At 47.9% G+C, this 22955-nt stretch overlaps 1 protein-coding gene across 1 annotated transcript in view; it reads left to right on the top strand.

Annotated features, from left to right (window-relative positions):
- The window catches only part of CDK15 (cyclin dependent kinase 15), a 305671-nt gene that overhangs the window by 15317 nt on the left and 267399 nt on the right, over positions 1 to 22955 (top strand). Inside the window, exon 2 of the mRNA XM_056536951.1 lies at positions 200 to 231. Coding sequence (XP_056392926.1) covers positions 200 to 231 — 32 coding nt within the window. The remainder of the gene's footprint in view (positions 1 to 199; positions 232 to 22955) is intronic.

The following is a 22955-nucleotide window of genomic DNA, read 5'->3' as shown; positions in this document are numbered from 1 at the left end:
TCTTCCTCAGGCTCGGCTATTTTCAGTTCTATTCCTATGACAACCACAAGAATAAAACAGTTATGTAAAAAGAATTCTGAATGCAAAATGTGTTGTGAAAACATCAGAAAGTAACACTAGATGTTATAATAAATACTGCTTTCTTCTATTCTATGAGAAATTTACATATTTTAAATCAACATTTGGTTTCTTTTTATAGGTTTGAAACAAAAACATACAGGCTATGAGGAGGTAAGATGACATAATGTAAATCGATTGGTTTCCTTTAATCTAGGAATAAATAAGCAATATTTAGAGGTTTTTACCCTGGACGACCATAAAATAGTTGTTGTATCCGTACAATCTGTTGTGGGTTCTGCACAATAAGGCTGGGTTTTATGGCTGCAAGTACCAGCCCGAATGCCCAAATCTGATGACCAAACTAGCTTGCATCAATTGGGGTCATCAGACCTGTGATTGAGGCAGAACTTGTGTCTATATTACAGACATAAATAGAGGTTCTTATTAGCCTAAATTATAGGTCCACATTAGAGTCACCCATTAAGGAACTGGGCAGTAAGTGTGAACAACATATATATTCCCTTTTCTATCCATATTTATCCTTTTCTGGCTTCCCTTACTAGTATGGAAAAGTGAACTCCACTCTCTGGAGGACTCAGCTTATCCATGAATTACATAGACTGAATATTAGCTTTAATGGGCACTATTTAGTGCTTCTCACAGTGGACATGACATATTTTGTGGGTCAAATATATCAAAACTGAGACAAATACTGTTGCATGTTGTATTTGAAAGAGAACCTATCATTACTCTTATGCTATCTAAAACCACGAGGCATCGAAGAGACCCCAGTTGCTTTTGTCTGCCTCGAAGGCCTTAACCCCTTAAAGGGGTACTCCGCCCCTAGACATCTTACCCCTATCCAAGGATAGGGGATAAGATGTCAGATCGCCGTGGTCCCGCTGCTGGGAGCCCTGGGATCCCCACTGCGGCACCGCGCTATCATTACAGCACAGAGCGAGTTCGCTCTGTGCGTAATGATGGGTGATACGGGGGACGAAGCAGCGTGATGTCATGGCTCCGCCCCTCGTGACATCATGGCCCGTCCCCTTAATGCAAGTCTATGGGAGGGGGCGTGAGGACCACCACGCCCCCTCCCATAGACTTGTATTGAAAGTGGCAGGCCATGACGTCACGAGGGGTGGAGCCGTGACGTAACGATGCTCCGGCCCCTGTACTGCCCGTCATTACGTGCAGAGCGAACTCGCTCTGTGCTGTAATGAGAGCGCGGTGCTGCAGCGGCAATCCCCGGGGTCCCCAGCAGCGGGACCGCAGCGATCTGACATCTTATCCCCTATCCTTTGGATAGGGGATAAGATGTCTAGGGGCGGAGTACCCCTTTAAGGATCACAGGATTTTCCATTTTTGCACTTTCATTTTTTACTCATCACCTTCTAAAAATCATAACACTTTCAATTTTGCACCTACAGACTCATATGAGAGTTTATTTTTTGCGTCACCAATTATACTTTGTAATAACATCAATCATTTTACCACAGCGAACCCAGAAAAAAAAATATTTGTGGGGCAAAATTGGAATAAAAAAACTTGTAAAGTTTGGGGGCTTCCGATTCTTGGCAGTGCAATTTTCGGTAAAAATGACACCATATATTATTTAGGTCCATATGGTTACAATGATGCCCAATTTATATAGGTATTCTTTATTTTACTACTTATAAATTATAACTAAATGCACCAAAATTTGTATGTTTAAAGTTTAAAATTGGCCTGTTCTGACCCCTCTAACTTTTTAATTTTTTCGTATACGGGGTGGTATGGGGCTAATTTTTTGTGCCGTGAACTGAAGTCTTTATCGGTACCATGATTGTTTTGATCTGACTTTTTAATCACTTTTTATACATTTTTTTAAGGTATACAAGGTGACCAAAATTAAGCAATTTTAGACTTTGAAATATTTTTTTACGTGTACGCCATTGACTGTGCAGTTTAATTAACCTTATGTTTTTATAGTTCGGAAATTTATGCATGCGTTAATTTTTATTTTTATTTGCAAAAAGGGGGGTGATTTAAACTTTTAATAAGGAAGGGGTTAATATGTGCATTTCTAAACTTTTTAAAACTTTTTTTTTTTTACACTTTTAGGGGACTTTTAGGAGGAATCATTTGGTTCCTGATACAGATTAAGGTGGTTCCATAGACCCACATTGATCTATGTGTTCTGCGCTCGAATGATAAAGCCTGGTCCTGCCAAGCTTTATCATTCACAGCACAGAAGCCAACACAGGAATAGAGGTAAGCCCTCCGGCTACCTCCGAAGTGGATAGCCCCCTGCAATCACGCTGCGGGGGTGGGGGGAGGGGGGACGATCCATCCCACTGGACCACTAGGGAGCAGTTAAATGTACCTTTAGACGCCGCTGTCAGCTTTGACAGCGGCGATCTAAAGGGTTAATAGCTGGCCGCATTGACGTGTCGGGAGCCCGCGCTATAACCCGTTAACGGCACAAGGACGTGTATACACGTCCTTGGTCGTTAACCAGTTAAATCATAGACCTCTCATTGCTTTGGTATAAGCAGACATTTTTCAATCAAAGCTGGTTAGGTGGAGAAAAGCTCCCGGAGACCTTCCCCAATGACTTGTGGTTTAGGCAGCATTAAAGTGATGACAGATTTCCTTTAAAGGACATCTGCAGTGATGTAACAATTATCCCATATCCACAGGATACGGGATAAGTGTTTGATCACAGGGGGTCCGAACGCTGGGACTTCCCGTGATCTCCCACACGGGACCACAGCTCTGCCGTGGCTCTCCCTTGCAGGAGGCGTGCCGGCCGCAGCATGACGCCTCATCTGACATTCCTCCTCGATGTAGTTCTATGGGAGAGGCAGGGATGCAGCATTTGTGCATTCCCGCCTCTCCCATAAAGCTGTATGGGCAGGGGGCATGGGGGTGAGGTTGATGCTACGCGCATTAGCCAGCGCACAGCGTGGCCCTGTTTGGGAGATCGCGGGGGGTCCCAGCGGTCAGACCCCCCATGATCAAACACTTAACACCTATCCTGTTGATAGAGGATAAGTGTTTTATCGCTGCAGGTGTCCTTTATAAAGAAATGTATGTTGTTACACTGGTAGTAGAAATGGAAAATGAACCTAAATTCTTAACAATCTTCTAATATGTCAATGAGTCACAAGATAGTATTAGTGGGAGTCTGTGAGCTGGAAATCCCAGTGTTTTCAGCTTTATCTCTATGGTAAAGGGAATGTGTCACACAGATATTTCATGTTTAGAGATACATATTGAAACATGTTGTTTCTAATATGTTCCTATTTTCTGATTTATTTCAACTTGTGTGCATAATTTTTGGGGCTGCCATCTTGCCTGATCTGTTCTTAACAGCATTTAGTGATAGGCTTTATGGCAGGACCTATGGACATAGACAACCATTAATAAGAAAGAACTTTCACATTCAGATGAGAGGTCATCCTACGAGATGCTGATCTCTTCTGTAAATGGTGGTGCATCCAGTGTTATCTCTCTACTGGTGTAACCTTTCATTGTACTTCTATCTGTGCTGAGAAGAAAGGCATTACTAGGAAATTATCTGTACAGAAGAGGAAGTCTCAACTTAGTTTTAGACCTAGTGGCCAGAAGGGAAACTTCAAGTGTGATGTCCCAGTACAGGATATAGTCCTTAGGCAGTACTTAGGCCCAGTACTTAGGCCCTGTCAGGTTGAGTCCCTCTGTGTCCAAGGGGCTCTCCTGCAGGGTCTCCCCCATAGTGTTATAAATATGTTATGTATAAAGGACCTTTGAGGACCTTTGAGCAAGTCACCCGATAATGTGGTCACATGTTCAATTCACATGTTTGTTACCCAGAGAGCCCCAGATAACCAAGTGACCTGCAGCTTGACCTATGGGCTCCTTGCTCAGCCCCCCTTTATAAGAGGGGGGGGGGCTACTACAATCTCTCTCTTGTGATTCACTTCTGCTGAGGTCAAGTCCAGTCCAGACGTCTCAGTGCTAGTGTCCAGCACACCTGGAGGCCTCAAGCCTAACCTACAGCCACATGTCAGTAAGTCAAGTCATCTATGTCTGCTGTCACTATCTTCAGTCAAGTGAACTCTATTATAGTCAGCGTGGCTGTGCTAAAGTCTGTTAAAGTCACTGCAAGTCACAGCAAGCTGCAAGGTCCCCTCCATGTTACTGGCCACCTCTCTGGGATCCTTGCCTAGCTGTAAAGACTGTTACCATCTGTCTACCTCAGTAAAGCTACCGTTAACCCTGACCTGGCCTTGGACTCTTATTTGCCCTGCCTAACTAGGACTAGCAGAGCTACCTTCAGGTGGTTACTTAGGCAAACCAAGCCCTGGCATCACGAACATTTAGGGGTGAATACCAACTGCCCCAGGGCTACAACATCTGCCCCATACACCTCACATTGCACCCCTGTGGCACACCACACAAGATTTCAGGATTATTACAAAATATAGATAATAACATGGAAGAACTGAAAAAAAAATCACCAAAAATATTAAACAAAATACTGTATGATTAACATAAAAACCTAATGAAACAATGTATGATGATAAATTCCCTTTAAACTGATGCTGCTGCTCTAGAGATCCATACAATTGTCGTGCATCAAAGGTGCATTTGTGTTTCTTCTTTAGAAGATTAGAAGATTGTTAAGACCAGATAGTTAATTCCTATTTTAAAGTAGTTTAAAAGTACCGTATATACTCGAGTATAAGCCGACCCGAATATAAGCCGAGGCCCCTAATTTTACCCCAAAAACCAAGGGAAAGTTCTTGACTCGACTATAAGCCTAGGGTGGGAAATACATCATCCCCCCATGTAATCATCCAGACCCCGTCATCATCCCCCCCTTCATCATCACCCCCTGTCAATCCCTTCATCAGTGGTCTTCAACCTGCGGACCTCCAGATGTTGCAAAACTACAACTCCCAGCATGCCCGGACAGCCATTGGCTGTCCAGGCATGCTGGGAGTTGTAGTTTTGAAACATCTGGAGGTCCGCAGGTTGAAGACCACTCCGGCCTTCGTCATCATCCAGACCCCGTCATCATCACCGCCTTCATCATCACCCCCTGTCAATCCCTTCATCAGTGGTCTTCAACCTGTGGACCTCCAGATGTTGCAAAACTACAACTCCCAGCATGCCCGGACAGCCATTGGCTGTCCAGGCATGCTGGGAGTTGTAGTTTTAAAACCTCTGGAGGTCCGCAGGTTGAAGAACACTGTGGCCTTCGTCATCATCCCCCCTCCCCTCCTTCATCATCACCGCCTGTCAATCCCTTCATCAGTGGTCTTCAACCTGCTGACCTCCAGAGGTTTCAAAATTACAACTACCAGCATGCCCGGACAGCCATCGGTTGTCCGGGCATGCTGGGTGTTGTAGTTTTGAAACCTCTGGAGGTTCACAGGTTGAATACCACTTCAGCCTTCGTCATCATCCAGCCCCCCCCTTTTGTTTTGTGCTCATCTCCCCACAGCCCCGGAGTAGTGACGTTGCCTTGATGACGACGCACAGGGACGTTGCGCATGAACGTCCCTGTGCGTCGTCGTCAAGGCAACGCCACTACTCCGGGGGCCGGGGCCGAAGCGCGGAGAAGAGCCCCCCCCCTGTCAAATTGGACAGCCCGCAATGACTAACCATCCCCACTGGACGGTCCCTGCAGCATAGATGGCCCGGACCAGCTCACCCTAACGTCCCGCCGAGGGGAGGTGAGTACAAAAACAAAAGGGGGGGGGGGGCTGGATGATGACGAAGGCCGCAGTGGTCTTCAACCTGCGGACCTCCAGAGGTTTCAAATCTACAACACCCAGCATGCCCAGTGGTCTTCAACCTGCGGACCTCCAGATGTTGCAAAACTACAACTCCCAGCAAGCCCGGACAGCCATCAGCTGTCCGGCCTTACTGGGAGTTGTAGTTTTGCAACATCGGGAGGTCCACAGGTTGAAGACCACTGATGAAGGGATTGACAGGCGGAGTTCACTCGAGTGTAAGCCGAGGGGGGCGTTTTCAGCACGAAAAATCGTGCTGAAAAACTCGGCTTATACTCGGGTATATGAAACACGTGAAACATTTCATTGCTCCATACAGAAGCATTCTTATCAGTTATGGTGAAGATCCTGTTATGTCACTTTGCGGTCTCAGCCTCACAATCGATTTTTAGCTGTTAGTCTCAGGTGACCAAATGCTTTTCTCCTTTTGCATTACTTGGTTTGTTCGGCTGGTTATACGCAGGAAAATTCTAACTCTTATGTCCCTGTCACTGTGAAGTGCTCTGCAGGGCTGCAGCTTGTAAAACACTGAGTTTCATAGACCATTTATATCTGGGTTGTCATATTTCCTACTCATCTGTCCTTGGAAGTCAAAACAAGACTTAAATGAGCACTGACAGGTCCAAAAACTTTTTATATGATGTTATTGATGAACATTTTAAGTAATATGGTTGTTTAAAATTATACCATTGTAATATGGCTGTTTAATTTTTTTTGACTATTCAATAAAGAAAACAGCTCCTGACAATCCCACCAATAGGGGTCCTCATACCAACTGGGACACTAACCAGTCCAGCAGCATCAGGCTTGTCCATGAGTCATAGACAAGAGATGACTCATGGACAAGGCTGCAGGAGCAAACACACCAATCACCTTCCACCACAAGGGAAGGACACACCCCCTTCCCCTGAGAGGATTTTTAACACTGTGAGCTATTGAAAAGAGGGATTGTTATGGTAAATATAGGTGATAGAGGCATAAAAATGCGATGCACAGATTAGGTACTAACATATTATCTTTTATTTTTTTTGTGGGATCTGACAGGTACGCTTTTAATCGCTTACTTAATCATTGTATTTCAGTACCAAATATGTCACCTCCATCTAATATCTAATGTCTATATTAAATCTTATTTCATATCTGCGTATCTGTCACGATGCCGGCTGGCAGGTAGTGGACCCTCTGTGCCAGAGAGGGATTGGCGTGGACCGTGCTAGTGGACCGGTTCTAAGCCACTACTGGTTTTCACCAGAGCCCGCCGCAAAGCGGGATGGTCTTGCTGCGGCGGTAGTGACCAGGTCGTATCCACTAGCAACGGCTCACCTCTCTGGCTGCTGAAGATAGGCGCGGTACAAGGGAGTAGGCAGAAGCAAGGTCGGACGTAGCAGAAGGTCGGGGCAGGCAGCAAGGATCGTAGTCAAGGGCAACGGCAGAAGGTCTGGAAACACTGGCAAGGGACACACAAGGAACGCTTTCACTGGCACTAAGGCAACAAGATCCGGCAAGGGAGTGCAAGGGAAGTGAGGTAATATAGGGAGTGCACAGGTGATAACTCTAATTGGAACCACTGCGCCAATCAGCGGCGCAGTGGCCCTTTAAATCGCAGAGACCCGGCGCGCGCGCGCCCTAGGGAGCGGGGCCGCGCGCGCCGGGACAGAACAGACGGGGAGCGAGTCAGGTAGGAGAGCCGGGGTGCGCATCGCGAGCGGGCGCTACCCGCATCGCGAATCGCATCCCGGCTAGCAGCAGGATCGCAGCGCCCCGGGTCAGAGGACGTGACCGGAGCGCTGCAGCGGAGGAGGTGAAGCGAGCGCTCCGGGGAGGAGCGGGAACCCGGAGCGCTCGGCGTAACAGTACCCCCCCCCCTTGGGTCTCCCCCTCTTCTTGGAGCCTGAGAACCTGAGGAGCAGACTTTTGTCAAGGATGTTGTCCTCAGGTTCCCAGGATCTCTCTTCAGGACCACAACCCTCCCAGTCTACTAAAAAAAAATTTTTTCCTCTGACCTTTTTGGCAGCCAAAATCTCCTTGACCGAGAAGACGTCCGAGGAGCCGGAAACAGGAGTGGGAGGAACAGATTTGGGAGAAAAACGGTTGAGGATGAGTGGTTTGAGAAGAGAGACGTGAAAGGCATTAGGGATACGAAGAGAAGGAGGAAGAAGAAGTTTATAAGAGACAGGATTAATTTGACACAGAATTTTGAAAGGACCAAGATAGCGTGGTCCCAACTTGTAGCTAGGGACACGGAAGCGGACATATTTAGCGGAGAGCCATACCTTGTCTCCAGGGGAAAAAACGGGGGGAGCTCTTCTTTTCTTATCCGCGAACCTCTTCATGCGTGAAGAAGCCTGTAAGAGAGAATTTTGGGTCTCTCTCCATATAATGGAAAGGTCACGAGAAATTTCATCCACAGCGGGCAGACCAGAGGGCAAGGGGGTAGGGAGGGGGGGAAGAGGGTGACGGCCGTACACCACGAAAAATGGGGATTTGGAGGAAGATTCAGAGACCCTGAAGTTATACGAGAATTCGGCCCATGGAAGGAGATCTGCCCAGTCATCCTGGCGGGAGGAAACAAAATGTCGCAAATAATCACCCAGGATCTGGTTAATTCTTTCTACTTGTCCATTGGACTGGGGATGATATGCAGAGGAAAAATTTAATTTAATCTTGAGTTGTTTACAGAGAGCTCTCCAGAATTTAGACACGAATTGGACCCCTCTATCCGAGACAATCTGCGTAGGCAACCCGTGAAGACGAAAAATGTGTACAAAAAATTGTTTAGCCAACTGAGGCGCAGAAGGAAGACCAGGAAGAGGAATGAAATGTGCCATTTTGGAGAATCGATCAACGACCACCCAAATAACGGTGTTGCCACGGGAAGGGGGTAAATCAGTAATAAAATCCATACCAATCAGAGACCAAGGCTGTTCGGGGACAGGCAGAGGATGAAGAAAACCAGCGGGCTTCTGGCGAGGAGTCTTATCCCGGGCACAGATAGTGCAGGCTCGCACAAAGTCCCCAACATCCGTCTCCAGAGTCGGCCACCAATAGAAGCGGGAGATGAGTTGCACAGATTTCTTGATGCCCGCATGACCTGCGAGATGGGAGGAGTGACCCCATTTGAGGATTCCGAGGCGTTGGCGTGGAGAAACAAAGGTCTTTCCTGGAGGGGTCTGTCTGATGGAGGCAGGAGAAGTGGAGATCAGGCAGTCAGGTGGAATGATGTGTTGCGGAGGGAGATCAACTTCTGAGGCATCCGAGGAACGAGAGAGAGCATCGGCTCTAATGTTCTTATCGGCAGGACGAAAGTGAATCTCAAAATTAAATCGGGCAAAGAACAGAGACCACCGGGCCTGGCGAGGATTCAGCCGTTGGGCAGACTGGAGGTAGGAGAGGTTCTTGTGGTCGGTGTAGATAATAACAGGAAATCTTGATCCCTCCAGCAGATGCCTCCATTCCTCAAGTGCTAATTTAATGGCTAGAAGCTCTCGATCCCCGATGGAGTAGTTCCTCTCCGCTGGAGAGAAGGTCCTAGAGAAAAAACCACAAGTGACAGCATGCCCGGAAGGATTTTTTTGTAGAAGAACAGCTCCAGCTCCTACTGAGGAGGCATCAACCTCCAATAGGAAGGGTTTGGAAGGGTCAGGTCTGGAGAGCACGGGAGCCGAAGAAAAGGCAGACTTGAGTTGTTTAAAGGAGTCTTCTGCTTGAGGAGGCCAGGACTTGGGATCAGCATTTTTCTTGGTTAAAGCCACGATAGGAGCCACAATGGTAGAAAAATGTGGAATAAATTGCCTGTAATAATTGGCGAACCCCAAAAAGCGTTGGATAGCACGGAGTCCGGAGGGGCGTGGCCAATTTAAGACGGCAGAGAGTTTGTCTGGATCCATCTGTAGTCCCTGGCCAGAGACCAAATATCCTAGAAAAGGAAGAGATTGGCATTCAAACAGACATTTCTCAATTTTGGCATAGAGTTGGTTGTCACGAAGTCTCTGAAGAACCATACGGACATGCCGGCGGTGTTCCTCTAGATTGGCAGAAAAAATTAGGATATCGTCCAGATATACCACAACACAGGAGTATAATAAATCACGAAAAATTTCATTGACAAAGTCTTGGAAGACGGCAGGGGCATTGCACAGTCCAAAGGGCATGACCAGATACTCAAAGTGTCCATCTCTGGTGTTAAATGCCGTTTTCCACTCGTCCCCCTCTCTGATGCGGATGAGGTTATAGGCGCCTCTTAAGTCCAATTTAGTGAAGATGTGGGCACCTTGGAGGCGATCAAAGAGTTCAGAGATGAGGGGTAAGGGGTAGCGGTTCTTAACCGTGATTTTATTAAGACCGCGGTAGTCAATGCAAGGACGTAGGGAGCCATCTTTTTTGGAGACAAAGAAAAATCCGGCTCCGGCAGGAGAGGAGGATTTACGGATAAAGCCCCTTTTTAGATTCTCCTGGACGTATTCGGACATGGCAAGAGTCTCTGGGGCAGAGAGAGGATAAATTCTGCCCCGGGGTGGAGTAGTACCCGGGAGGAGGTCGATAGGGCAATCATAAGGCCTGTGAGGAGGTAGAGTCTCAGCTTGTTTTTTGCAGAAAACATCCGCGAAGTCCATATAGGCCTTAGGGAGACCGGTTACTGGAGGAACCACGGAGTTACGGCAAGGGTTACTGGGAACCGGTTTTAGACAGTTCTTGGAACAAGAGGACCCCCAACTCTTGATCTCCCCAGTGGACCAATCCAGGGTTGGGGAATGAAGTTGAAGCCAGGGAAGTCCAAGGAGAATCTCCGAGGTGCAATTGGGGAGGACCAAAAGTTCAATCCTCTCATGATGAGATCCGATGCTCATAAGAAGGGGCTCCGTGCGGAAACGTATGGTACAGTCCAATCTTTCATTATTTACACAATTGATGTAGAGGGGTCTGGCGAGACTGGTCACTGGGATGTTGAACTTGTTGACGAGAGAGGCCAAAATAAAATTTCCTGCAGAACCAGAGTCCAAGAAGGCCACTGTAGAGAAGGAGAAGGCAGAAGCAGACATCCGCACAGGCACAGTAAGACGTGGAGAAGCAGAGTAGACATCAAGGACTGTCTCACCTTTGTGCGGAGTCAGCGTACGTCTTTCCAGGCGGGGAGGACGGATAGGACAATCCCTCAGGAAGTGTTCGGTACTAGCACAGTACAGGCAGAGGTTCTCCATACGGCGTCGTGTCCTCTCTTGAGGTGTCAGGCGAGACCGGTCGACCTGCATAGCCTCCACGGCGGGAGGCACAGGAACAGATTGCAGGGGACCAGAGGAGAGAGGAGCCGAGGAGACGAAACGCCTCGTGCGAACAGAGTCCATATCTTGGCGGAGTTCCTGACGCCTTTCAGAAAAACGCATGTCAATGCGAGTGGCTAGGTGAATAAGTTCATGTAGATTAGCAGGAATTTCTCGTGCGGCCAGAACATCTTTAATGTTGCTGGATAGGCCTTTTTTGAAGGTCGCGCAGAGGGCCTCATTATTCCAGGACAATTCTGAAGCAAGTGTACGGAATTGTACGGCATACTCGCCAACGGAAGAATTACCCTGGACCAGGTTCAACAGGGCAGTCTCAGCAGAAGAGGCTCGGGCAGGTTCCTCAAAGACACTTCGGATTTCCGAGAAGAAGGAGTGTACAGAGGCAGTGACGGGGTCATTGCGGTCCCAGAGCGGTGTGGCCCATGACAGGGCTTTTCCGGACAGAAGACTGACTACGAAAGCCACCTTAGACCTTTCAGTGGGAAACAGGTCCGACATCATCTCCAGATGCAGGGAACATTGGGAAAGGAAGCCACGGCAAAACTTAGAGTCCCCATCAAACTTATCCGGCAAGGATAAGCGTATCCCAGGAGCGGCCACTCGCTGCGGAGGAGGTGCAGGAGCTGGCGGAGGAGATGACTGCTGAAGCTGTGGTAGCAACTGTTGTAGCAAAACGGTCAGTTGAGACAGCTGTTGGCCTTGATGCGCAATCTGTTGTGACTGCTGGGCGACCACCGTGGTGAGGTCAGCGACAACTGGCAGAGGAACTTCAGCGGGATCCATGGCCGGATCTACTGTCACGATGCCGGCTGGCAGGTAGTGGACCCTCTGTGCCAGAGAGGGATTGGCGTGGACCGTGCTAGTGGACCGGTTCTAAGCCACTACTGGTTTTCACCAGAGCCCGCCGCAAAGCGGGATGGTCTTGCTGCGGCGGTAGTGACCAGGTCGTATCCACTAGCAACGGCTCACCTCTCTGGCTGCTGAAGATAGGCGCGGTACAAGGGAGTAGGCAGAAGCAAGGTCGGACGTAGCAGAAGGTCGGGGCAGGCAGCAAGGATCGTAGTCAAGGGCAACGGCAGAAGGTCTGGAAACACTGGCAAGGGACACACAAGGAACGCTTTCACTGGCACTAAGGCAACAAGATCCGGCAAGGGAGTGCAAGGGAAGTGAGGTAATATAGGGAGTGCACAGGTGATAACTCTAATTGGAACCACTGCGCCAATCAGCGGCGCAGTGGCCCTTTAAATCGCAGAGACCCGGCGCGCGCGCGCCCTAGGGAGCGGGGCCGCGCGCGCCGGGACAGAACAGACGGGGAGCGAGTCAGGTAGGAGAGCCGGGGTGCGCATCGCGAGCGGGCGCTACCCGCATCGCGAATCGCATCCCGGCTAGCAGCAGGATCGCAGCGCCCCGGGTCAGAGGACGTGACCGGAGCGCTGCAGCGGAGGAGGTGAAGCGAGCGCTCCGGGGAGGAGCGGGAACCCGGAGCGCTCGGCGTAACAGTATCTATGTATAATTATTTATAGTGTAGGCAAAAAGGCTGACATCACACCTAGGAATGTATTCCCTTATTTCCAGGAATGAGTATCTGCAGTAGAGAATTTACAGATCAGATGTGAAGGATTGAATGATTATCTGGTTTGGCAAAGCATACTCACAGGAGATTAAAGCACTACTTCACATCATGCACTTACAGGAATTCGGGACAAAAAAAAAATTGTGAGGAATTAAAAAGATCACTGAGGGTCACTCACACCATGGTTTATGTACAGTATATGGTGACTGTATACTGCTTTACTTTGTAAAACCATATTGAACTCTATTTCCATTTCCATTAAGAAACCGCACCAAAAGTGAATGCGGTTTTGTACGGTTTTTATTGACGAACTAAAAATACAGGTCCTACCATGGTTTTGTCTATTGTTTTAAAAGCATGTATTTACCATATATGGCTTTTTATAGTATTGTAATCAATGAGAATCATATAAATCCGTATATGTGTGTACGAATTCATGCAGTTTTAGCTCATCAAGTTTCATTACTCCTTCCATGTGGTTTCACACTGAACATCCCACTGAAATAATGGGAGTTAAATGACAGGCTCTAAAGAGGTAAAAGTAGACTAAAAGACCCTGTATAGTGCCTAGTTGGGGTCTTAGCAGGAGGGCAGGTTATTATGAAGTATGGTAGAAAATCTTTTTGAAAAAGAGTTAAAATATGGCCTTAATGCCATTCTTAAAAGTAAAACTTTCAAGATGGAGCTACTAACTTCTGCAGAAAGGTTGATGATCCAGTCCTTTATTCTAAATGCCAGGTTAAGTGTCTGGAAAATCAGCTTCTACTTCATGGTTTGTTTTTGTCTTCCCCTGGCTCAACATTAGATGTGCATATGGTATATTCAGGGGCGGACACAGACAGCAGAGGGCCCCTGTGCAAAGAATGTGCCTGGGCCCCCCCCCCCAGCACTGTGCCCCCTCATGTACCTAGACCCCACCGGGGGGGCCTCCACTTACCCCGCGCGTGTAGTGTCGCCACTTGCCTTGTCCACCACAGGTGGATGGAACGACTCCTGAGGTGGGCTCCGGGTGGCCCCTGTCCCTCTCAGTGTGCGGCCCAGTGAGTACTCCCCCAGGTCAGCCTGACCCGTATCTAGCTGGGAGGCAGAGGGCAGTGCTCCCCTTTACATTCGCACCCCTGGACTTAGCACGACACCCCTTGGCACCCCCTGGTTCCTTGGCTTCTTATCCTTAATGATAGAAGTGACTTACAGGCAGGGCCAGACTGGGACCAAAAATAGGCCCAGGCATTTTAAAATAAACAGCCCATTTTTATGGTGGGGGTCTGACTCATGGGACCCCCACCAATCACCTTGGTTCAAGTGGCTCCCGAGATGTTGGAAAGCTGCAACTCCCATCATGTCTGAAGTGACTACAGCTGATGGGACAGTCAGGAGACTACACAATGATATCAGTGACTAAAGCTCTGATGGGACAGTTAGGAAAATACACAATGATATCACTGACCTGAGTGACGTCTTCTCTGTTGTCTTTACTTTTCTTCTTCATCTGGTCCAGACACCAGGATTTCTTCCATCTTCTCTGCAGAGTCTGACACCTGGACATCATTGGTTCCTTAATTTGTCAGTAGATCCTCATCCTCTGTATGATGACAATAATCATTATAACCTTGCCAAATACTGTACCCCTGAATATAATACTGCCAACCACTGTACCCCCTGAATACTGCCAACCACTGTACCCCTGAATATAATACTGCCAACCACTGTACCCCTGAATATAATACTGCCAACCACTGTACTCCATGAATATAATACTGCCAACCACTGTACCCCTGAATATAATACTGCCAACCACTCTACCCCCGAATATAATACTGCCAACCACTGTACCCCCTGAATACTGCCAACCACTGTACCCCCTGAATATAATACTGCCAACCACTGTACCCCCTGAATACTGCCAACCACTGTACCCCCTGAATATAATACTGCCAACCACTGTACCCCCTGAATACTGCCAACCACTGTACCCCTGAATATAATACTGCCAACCACTGTACCCCCGAATATAATACTGCCAACCACTGTACCCCCTGAATATAATACTGCCAACCACTGTACTCCATGAATATAATACTGCCAACCACTGTACCCCTGAATATAATACTGCCAACCACTGTACCCCCTGAATATAATACTGCCAACCACTGTACCCCTGAATATAATACTGCCAACCACTGTACCCCCTGAATACTGCCAACCACTGTACCCCTGAATATAATACTGCCAACCACTGTACCCCCTGAATACTGCCAACCACTGTACCCCCTGAATATAATACTGCCAACCACTGTACCCCTGAATATAATACTGCCAACCACTGTACCCCCTGAATACTGCCAACCACTGTACCCCTGAATACAATACTGCCAACCACTGTACCCCCTGAATACTGCCAACCACTGTACCCCTGAATATAATACTGCCAACCACTGTACCCCCTGAATATAATACTGCCAACCACTGTACCCCTGAATATAATACTGCCAACCACTGTACCCCTGAATATAATACTGCCAACCACTGTACCCCTGAATATAATACTGCCAACCACTGTACCTCTGAATATAATACTGCCAACCACTGTACCCCCTGAATACTGCCAACCACTATATTCCTGAATATAATACTGCCAACCACTGTACTCCCTAAATACTGCCAACCACTGTACCCCTGAATATAATACTGCCAAATACTGTACCCCTGAATATAATACTGCCAACCACTGTACCCCTGAATATAATACTGCCCACCACTGTACTCTATCAATATAATACTGCCAACCACGATACACCACTGAATCACCCCATGCACTCCATCCTCAGTCTCCTCATCACCCCATACACTCCATCCTCAGTCTCCTCATCACCCCATACACCCCACGCACCCCATCCTCAGTCTCATCCCCCATACACCCAACACAACCCATTCTCAGTCTAATCATCACCCCACGCACCCCATCCTCAGTCTCATCACCCCATGCACCCCACACAACCCATCCTCGGTCTCCTCATCACCCCCATATACCCCATCCTCAGTCTCCTCATCACCCCCATACACCCCACGCACCCCATCTTCAGTCTCATCACCCCATACACCCCACACAACCCATCCTCAGTCTCCTCATCACCCCATACACCCCACACACCCCATCTTCAGTCTCCTCATCACCCCATACACCCCACGCACCCCATCCTCAGTCTCCTCATCACCCCATGCACTCCATCCTCAGTCTCCTCATCACCCCATGCACTCCATCCTCAGTCTCCTCATCACCCCACGCACTCCATCCTCAGTCTCCTCATCACCCCACGCACTCCATCCTCAGTCTCCTCATCACCCCACGCACTCCATCCTCAGTCTCCTCATCACCCCACGCACTCCATCCTCAGTCTCCTCATCACCCCACGCACTCCATCCTCAGTCTCCTCATCACCCCACGCACTCCATCCTCAGTCTCCTCATCACCCCATGCACTCCATCCTCAGTCTCCTCATCACCGCATACACCCCATCCTCAGTCTCCTCATCACCCCATACACCCCACGCACTCCATCCTCAGTCTCCTCATCACCCCACGCACCCCATCCTCAGTCTCCTCATCCCCCCATGCACTCCATCCTCAGTCTCCTCATCACCCCATCCTCAGTCTCCTCATCGCCCCACGCACTCCATCCTCAGTCTCCTCATCACCCCATTCACCCCACGCACCCCATCCTCAGTCTCCTCATCACCCCATGCACTCCATCCTCAGTCTCCTCATCACCCCATGCACTCCATCCTCAGTCTCCTCATCACCCCATGCACTCCATCCTCAGTCTCCTCATCACCCCATCCTCAGTCTCCTCATCGCCCCACGCACTCCATCCTCAGTCTCCTCATCACCCCATTCACCCCACGCACTCCATCCTCAGTCTCCTCATCACCCCATTCACCCCACGCACTCCATCCTCAGTCTCCTCATCATCCCATATACCTTAAGCACCTCATCAGTATTACACAGCTGACACCCCCCACCCCAGTCCTTCTCATCAACATTAAACCCCCTAATCATTACCCCCCTGACCCCCCCTCTGGTCCTACTTATCAACACTACGCTCTCCCAGACCCCCAATCTTTCTTATCATTACACCACCAACCTCTTCAACACCCCTCCTGTCCTCTTCATCATCATTACAATCCCCTCCCCCCACCCCCCTGCAACCGACCGTCGCTCTCCTCACCTCATCTGCTCAGCGATGCGGCCGTGTGAGGCGGGAGGGTTTGCTGCTCCTGTCGCTTCTGCCGGGGTCAGAGGCCATGACACGTGACATTAGGGGCTTGGAACAGACGTGCGTGCCTGCGCGGGGCACGTCTGTTCCCATCAGCCCCTGGCCTGTCCTCTCGCCCGGCCGAGGTAAATTACTGCTGTCAGCGGCAGGTCCGGGACCTGTTGCTGCAGCATTTAGTATGAAGTACTGGCAGGGGGCCCTGCAGGGGCCCAGACTGTGAGGCCCAGGCTGTGACCTGGGCTACTAGGGGGGCCCCCTAACACGCTGGGCCCCTGTGCAGCCGAACCGGCTGAACAAGTGATATGTCCGCCCCTGGGTATATTACTAATTTAGATATGCATGTAGCATGTTATGCATAGCTGTTTCATTGCTTTACTATACTATATTTTCATATTTTCAGTTTGTCTGTTTAATTAATATTAATGGCAATCTTAAAAGGAGTTTATATTGAGAGATCCCATAGTAGCTGGGCCATTATATGGGCATTTTTGTGATAGTATAGCAATATATCCCCTTCTGTATAAAAATATGGACTTGGGACTGGTGTTGGAAACATGGAAAATATTGGAGAGAGGATTGAAAGAAGAGGAAATTGAGTGGATACTAGTTTCTGTGCTTACGTATGCACAGTATTATTGTGTGACCAAAGACAGGCTCTACTGTACATACACTACTATAACTCTGAAAATAGCTACCGGTACTAACTGTTCTAAAATTTCAGTTTGCAGAAATAAGACCTGTTCTGTTCCACAGTCAATGGGTAAATGAGCAGTGCAGCAGCCGCACACATTTGTTTATTCACAGTCATCACATTTTAGGCATTAGGGGGCTTGACCACATGGGGGGGAATTTATTAAAACTATCTTTTTGTTAGACTTGGTGCAAATGTAGACAGACAGACTTTAAAAGTGCCACATTTTTCTCAGTGGCTCTTGCAGATTGATAAATCTGGCGCATCTGTAAACTGCCTTGTATACGTGTTGAATTTTAGTTCACACTAACTTTTGGTTGCTTACTTCAGGTTATGTGCCAAAATTGTGCCTCATTATTTTGTTGCAGGGCAGGGCATATTAGGTAGTGCCCTTTTTCTGGTAAGTCACAATTTCCTGTTGTTCTTGGCACGCACAGCATAATAATTGTGTCTCTATTGCTGTTTTTCACACTTTTGGCACTTATGAAGCCAAAAGTTTGGTGCATCAGGCATATAAAATGTTGGCCTCTGTGTTTACTGTCACAAATGTGTTAGAAACAGTATTATATGCCAGTTCCAATATAGTTATTAGAAGATCCATGCCAACAATACCTTCTTAGAGGTGTCACGATTCGGCAGGCTGGATGTGGATCCTCTGTGTCAGCGAGGGATTGGCGTGGACCGTGTCGGTGGACCGGTTCTAGGGTTGCTACTGGTTTTCACCAGAGCCCGCGGGATGGTCTTGCTGCGGCGGTAGCAACCAGGTCGTATCCACCGGCAACGGCTCAACCTCGCTGACTGCTGAGAAGGCGTGGGACAGAAGGACTAGGCAGAGGCAAGGTCAGACGTAGTAGAAGGTCGGGGCAGGCGGCAAGGTTCGTAGTCAATAAGGATAGCAGGAGATCTGGAACACAGGCTTTGGACAACACTAAACGCTTTCACTGGCACAAGACAACAAGATCCGGCAAGGGAGTGCAGGGGAAGTGAGGTAATATGGACAGGGAGCAGGTGTAAGCTAATTAGGCTGATTGGGCCAGGCACAAATCACTGGTGCACTGGCCCTTTAAATCTTAGAGAGCTGGCGCGCGCACCCTAAGGAGCGGAGCCGCGCGCGCCAGGACATGACAGCCGGGGACCGGGACAGGTGAGTGACTTGGGATGCGAATCGCATCCCCGCCGGCAATGTCAGTGCAGCGCTCCCGGGGAGGAGCAGGGACCCGGAGCGCTCGGCGTAACAAGAGGCATCCCCCCCCTTACAGTTCCCCTATACGTTTTCAATTTGAAAACTGTACAGAACTGTATTGAAAACCGTATGCATTGGTTCTCCACTGAAAACCGTATGCCAAAAGATGCATGCATCCGGTTGTGTCCATTTTGCCTCTTGTACGGTTTTGTCAGTTTTTTTCCACTTACCCAAAACTGTATTGAAACGTATACTTCTTTTTAACATGGGTGTCAATGGGTACCGTACAGAACCGAATGTGCATACGGTTCAATCCAGTTTTTCCCATACGGTTTTTGACTTTGCACAGTTTTTTTCTTGGAATTTCAATCAAACAAGTGAAACTTTATTCATAATTTAGTGAAAAGTTAAAAACGTATACTTTTTTTCTTAAAAAGCTGATGCAACCGGACATCATTTTTGAAACCATATATACGGTTTTGCACTGTATACAGATTTAGATTTGTACACACGTTTTGATACAGTTTAGTCAGGTTTTGAGGAATCCGTTTTTTATAACCTGATATGGGAACTGTATTGCAAAAACATGGTATGAACCCAGCCTTAGCCCAGTCTTATCCATGGACCAGACAAATGAAGCAAATTAAACAGCTGTAGAGCGTGATAAGGAATTAAGAAGGGTAGAATAGCCATAGTATGAACATACAGGAGACTTACACGACCTTGCAAGAGATACCTAGATAGAATATGCTGTGGTAGGAGCCTCCCTTAGACCCATCTATTGAAAAAGATTGACCAGGGCACTTGAGTCTTCCTTTGCATATGATGTAGGAATTCTTCTAAGTTTTTCTTTATTATGTATTCAGCAATACAACTAAGTAATGGATATAACTTTGAAAAACCCTTTGTAGGTTTATAAAGGTAAACTCTGTGAACAGGCTTTTTTTCTTCTTAATAGAACAGTGTTATCAACAGTGGCGTCTCCAGCATTCATATTTAGGGGGCCACATGGGGGGCCAGTGACAAAAGTGTGTGGGGGGGGGGGGCAATTTTAAAATATGTGTGTGTGTATATGTGTATGTATATGTATACACACACACACACACACACTGTGCAGAAGATGTTTCATAAAAAAAAATATATATATCAGATTTTTGCAGACTCTCTCTGCAAACTGCACTCTCAGGTAGGTAAGGTAGCCGCACTGCTCGCTCCACTCATTCCCTCTGCAAAGGTAGATTTTCTTTGCTTGCTCTGCTCCCCCATTCTTGCTCAGGTCCCCCTTACTTGCTCTGCTCTCTGCTCCCCTCTACTTGCTCTGCTCCCCCTTACTTGCTCAGCCCCCTGCTTCTCCTTACTTGCTCAGCTTCCCTTGTTTGCTCAACCCCCCTTACTTGCTAAGCAACCCCTTATTTGATCAGCCCCCCTATTTGCTCAGCCCCCCTTAATTGCTCAGCCTCCCGTTTGCTCAACCCCCCTTACTTGCTTAGTCCCCCCTTACTTCCTCTGCTCCTCCTTACCTGCTCTGCTCTCTGCTCCCCCTTACTTGCTCAGCCTCCTATTATCTAAGCCTCCTCTTACAGCTCAGCCCCCCTTATTTGCTCAGTCCCCCCTTATTAGCTCAGCCCTCCTTACTTGTTCAGCTCCCCCTTACCTTACTTGCTCATCCCCCTTATTTGCTCAGCCTTCCCCCCTTATTTGCTCAGCCCCCTCTTATTAGCTCAGCCTCCCTTACTTGCTCAGCCCCCCTATTTGCTCATCCCCCTCTTACAGCTTCCCCCTTATTTGCTCAGCCCCCCTTACTTGCTCAGCTCCCCCTTTCCTTACTTGCTCAGCCTCCCTCGCTTATTTGCTCATCTCCCTTTACCTGCTCATTCCCCCTTAAATTATTTGCTTAGTACCCCTTTATTAGCTCAGCCCCCCCCTTACTTGCTCAGCTTTCCCTTACCGTACTTGCTTGGCCACCCTTATTAGCTCGGCCCCCCTTATTTGCTCAACCTCCCACCTTATTTGTTTAGTCCCCCCCACCTAAGTTATTTTGTCAGCCCCCCTTATTTGCTCTGCCCCCCCAGATGCCCTTACTTGCTCTTCCTAACTGCTCCTAACTGTCCTAACTGCTCTTGGCTCTTCTCACTCTACTCCCCTTTCCTTGCTCAGTTCTCCTTACTTTACTTACTGCTCTTGCTTTGTCTTGCTCTTCAGGTTCTAACTTCTTCTCACTGCTTACACTCTGTCTCTTCGCCGTCCGCAATGTGCGCTCCTGCTCTTCTTCCTCTCTTTCTGTCCGCCGAGTCTGACTGCCAGAAAGCACGGGTTGCGTGCACATGACCTTGGTGCCGCTCAGCCACATCAAAATAACAGCCACCAAAATAAAATGCCGCCAAAATGCCGGCTGAGTTATTAGAATATAACTTAGTTTATTTCCAATTGGGAGGGCACAAGGGGGGCATGGCCTGATCTAGGGGAGGCCATGGCCCCCCTCTGCCCCCCTAGCGATGCCAGTGGTTATCAATACAAACACAACAGTATATTTGGTTATACACTTATGGCCCTTGCACACATTTGGGGAGATTTATCAAAACCTGTCCAGAGGAAAAGTTGCCCAGTTGCCCATAGAGACCAATCAGATCGCTTTTTTCATTTTGCAGAGGGCAACTGGGCAACTTTTCCTCTGGACAGATTTTGATAAATCTCCCCCATTAAAGGGTACTCCGGCGCTAAGACATCTTATCCCCTATCCAAAGGATAGGGGATAAGATGCCTGATCACGGTGGTCCCGCTGCTGGGGACCCCCATGATCTTCCACGCTGCACCCCATTAGAATCAGTCTGATGACTGGCTATCACAGGGACGGAGCATAGTGACGTCATGGTTCCACCCCCTCAATGCAAGCCTATGGGAGGGGGCGTGATGTCTTAGCACTGGAGTACCCCTTTAAGGAAATTCAGCTTAGAAACATTTTGAGATAAAATCTGCTTGCAGCAGCCTCCGCCAATGACTACAGTGCAGATTCGGGAGGATTCCATTAAAAGAATAAAAATGTTCATGCTTTTTGTGGAATCCACATCGCCTCAGAAGTTCCGCTAAAAAAGTTCCAAAGTGTGCACATAGCTGCAGAATCCCGCTGAAATCTATGGGAGGCTGCTGCAAGCAGAATTCCGCTCAGAATAATTTTGCACTGACAGTTAAGTCCTTTTACATGGTGACAAGTCCTAACTGAATGTTTACCACTCCAGCTTCTTACCCAACCACTCCGTGTCGTACCCCAGTGTAGAAGACATGTACAGGTTCTGTTCTGAAGTACTGCTTTACATTCTCCACTGTTTAGACTGAAGAAATGATTTGACCAAAGGAAGTCCCTTTGTTGTTTTCACAAATAAGTTATACAATGTTACTAAAGTTCAGTGTTTGTTAGGTCTAGCCCCTCTATCTGGTAAGAGCCTGTTTTATCTTTTCCACATCTGGATTCATTCCTCAAAACCCAGGAGGTTATAAGAAATTGACAGCAGACCCTATGAATAAATCTGTGGGTGCAAGCAGTCTCAGGGACCCCGGTCCTGGGTCCAAAAATTTGTAGAAGGAAAAAAGTGGCTGCAGCACACCGGAGTATCACAAAATGAAAAAAGTGTTTATTCCAGCTAAAGATAAGACAACGTTTCTGTGGTCTCACACCACCTTTCTCAAGTCAGAGTGCAAATGAAATATACATGTGCACATGATGCAAGCAATAACATAATTAAGGTATAATATATATAAATAAACAAAATCAGCAAATTGTAGTGCATTATTAAAAAATGTTACAGCAATGTTATATGATGACAGTGCATTACATGTGAAGATAAAATACCCCACAGTGAAGGTGTTCATAAAAACAAAGATAATTCATAATTACAGAAGCTGACATTACTAGATAATCAACTTACAGGGCGGGAAGGAATCACGGCATTGAGGCTGATCAGTCTATGTTTGTAAATAAAAACCACGTCATGTCAAACGCGCGTTGTGTTACAGGTAGTACTTCCGTGTATGTGAGGGGGACTAAGCAATGGGAGGGTGCGTTCCCAGTCACAGGACCCATTCGCGTGTCTCGCAAGTGACATCATCAAGACACGAGACTGGGACCAGGAGATG

The sequence above is a fragment of the Hyla sarda genome, chromosome 8 (genome assembly GCF_029499605.1).
Source record: "Hyla sarda isolate aHylSar1 chromosome 8, aHylSar1.hap1, whole genome shotgun sequence".
Taxonomy (NCBI): domain Eukaryota; kingdom Metazoa; phylum Chordata; class Amphibia; order Anura; family Hylidae; genus Hyla; species Hyla sarda.
Note: the sequence above shows the minus strand (reverse complement) of the source record. Positions and strands in the feature narration are given on the sequence as shown.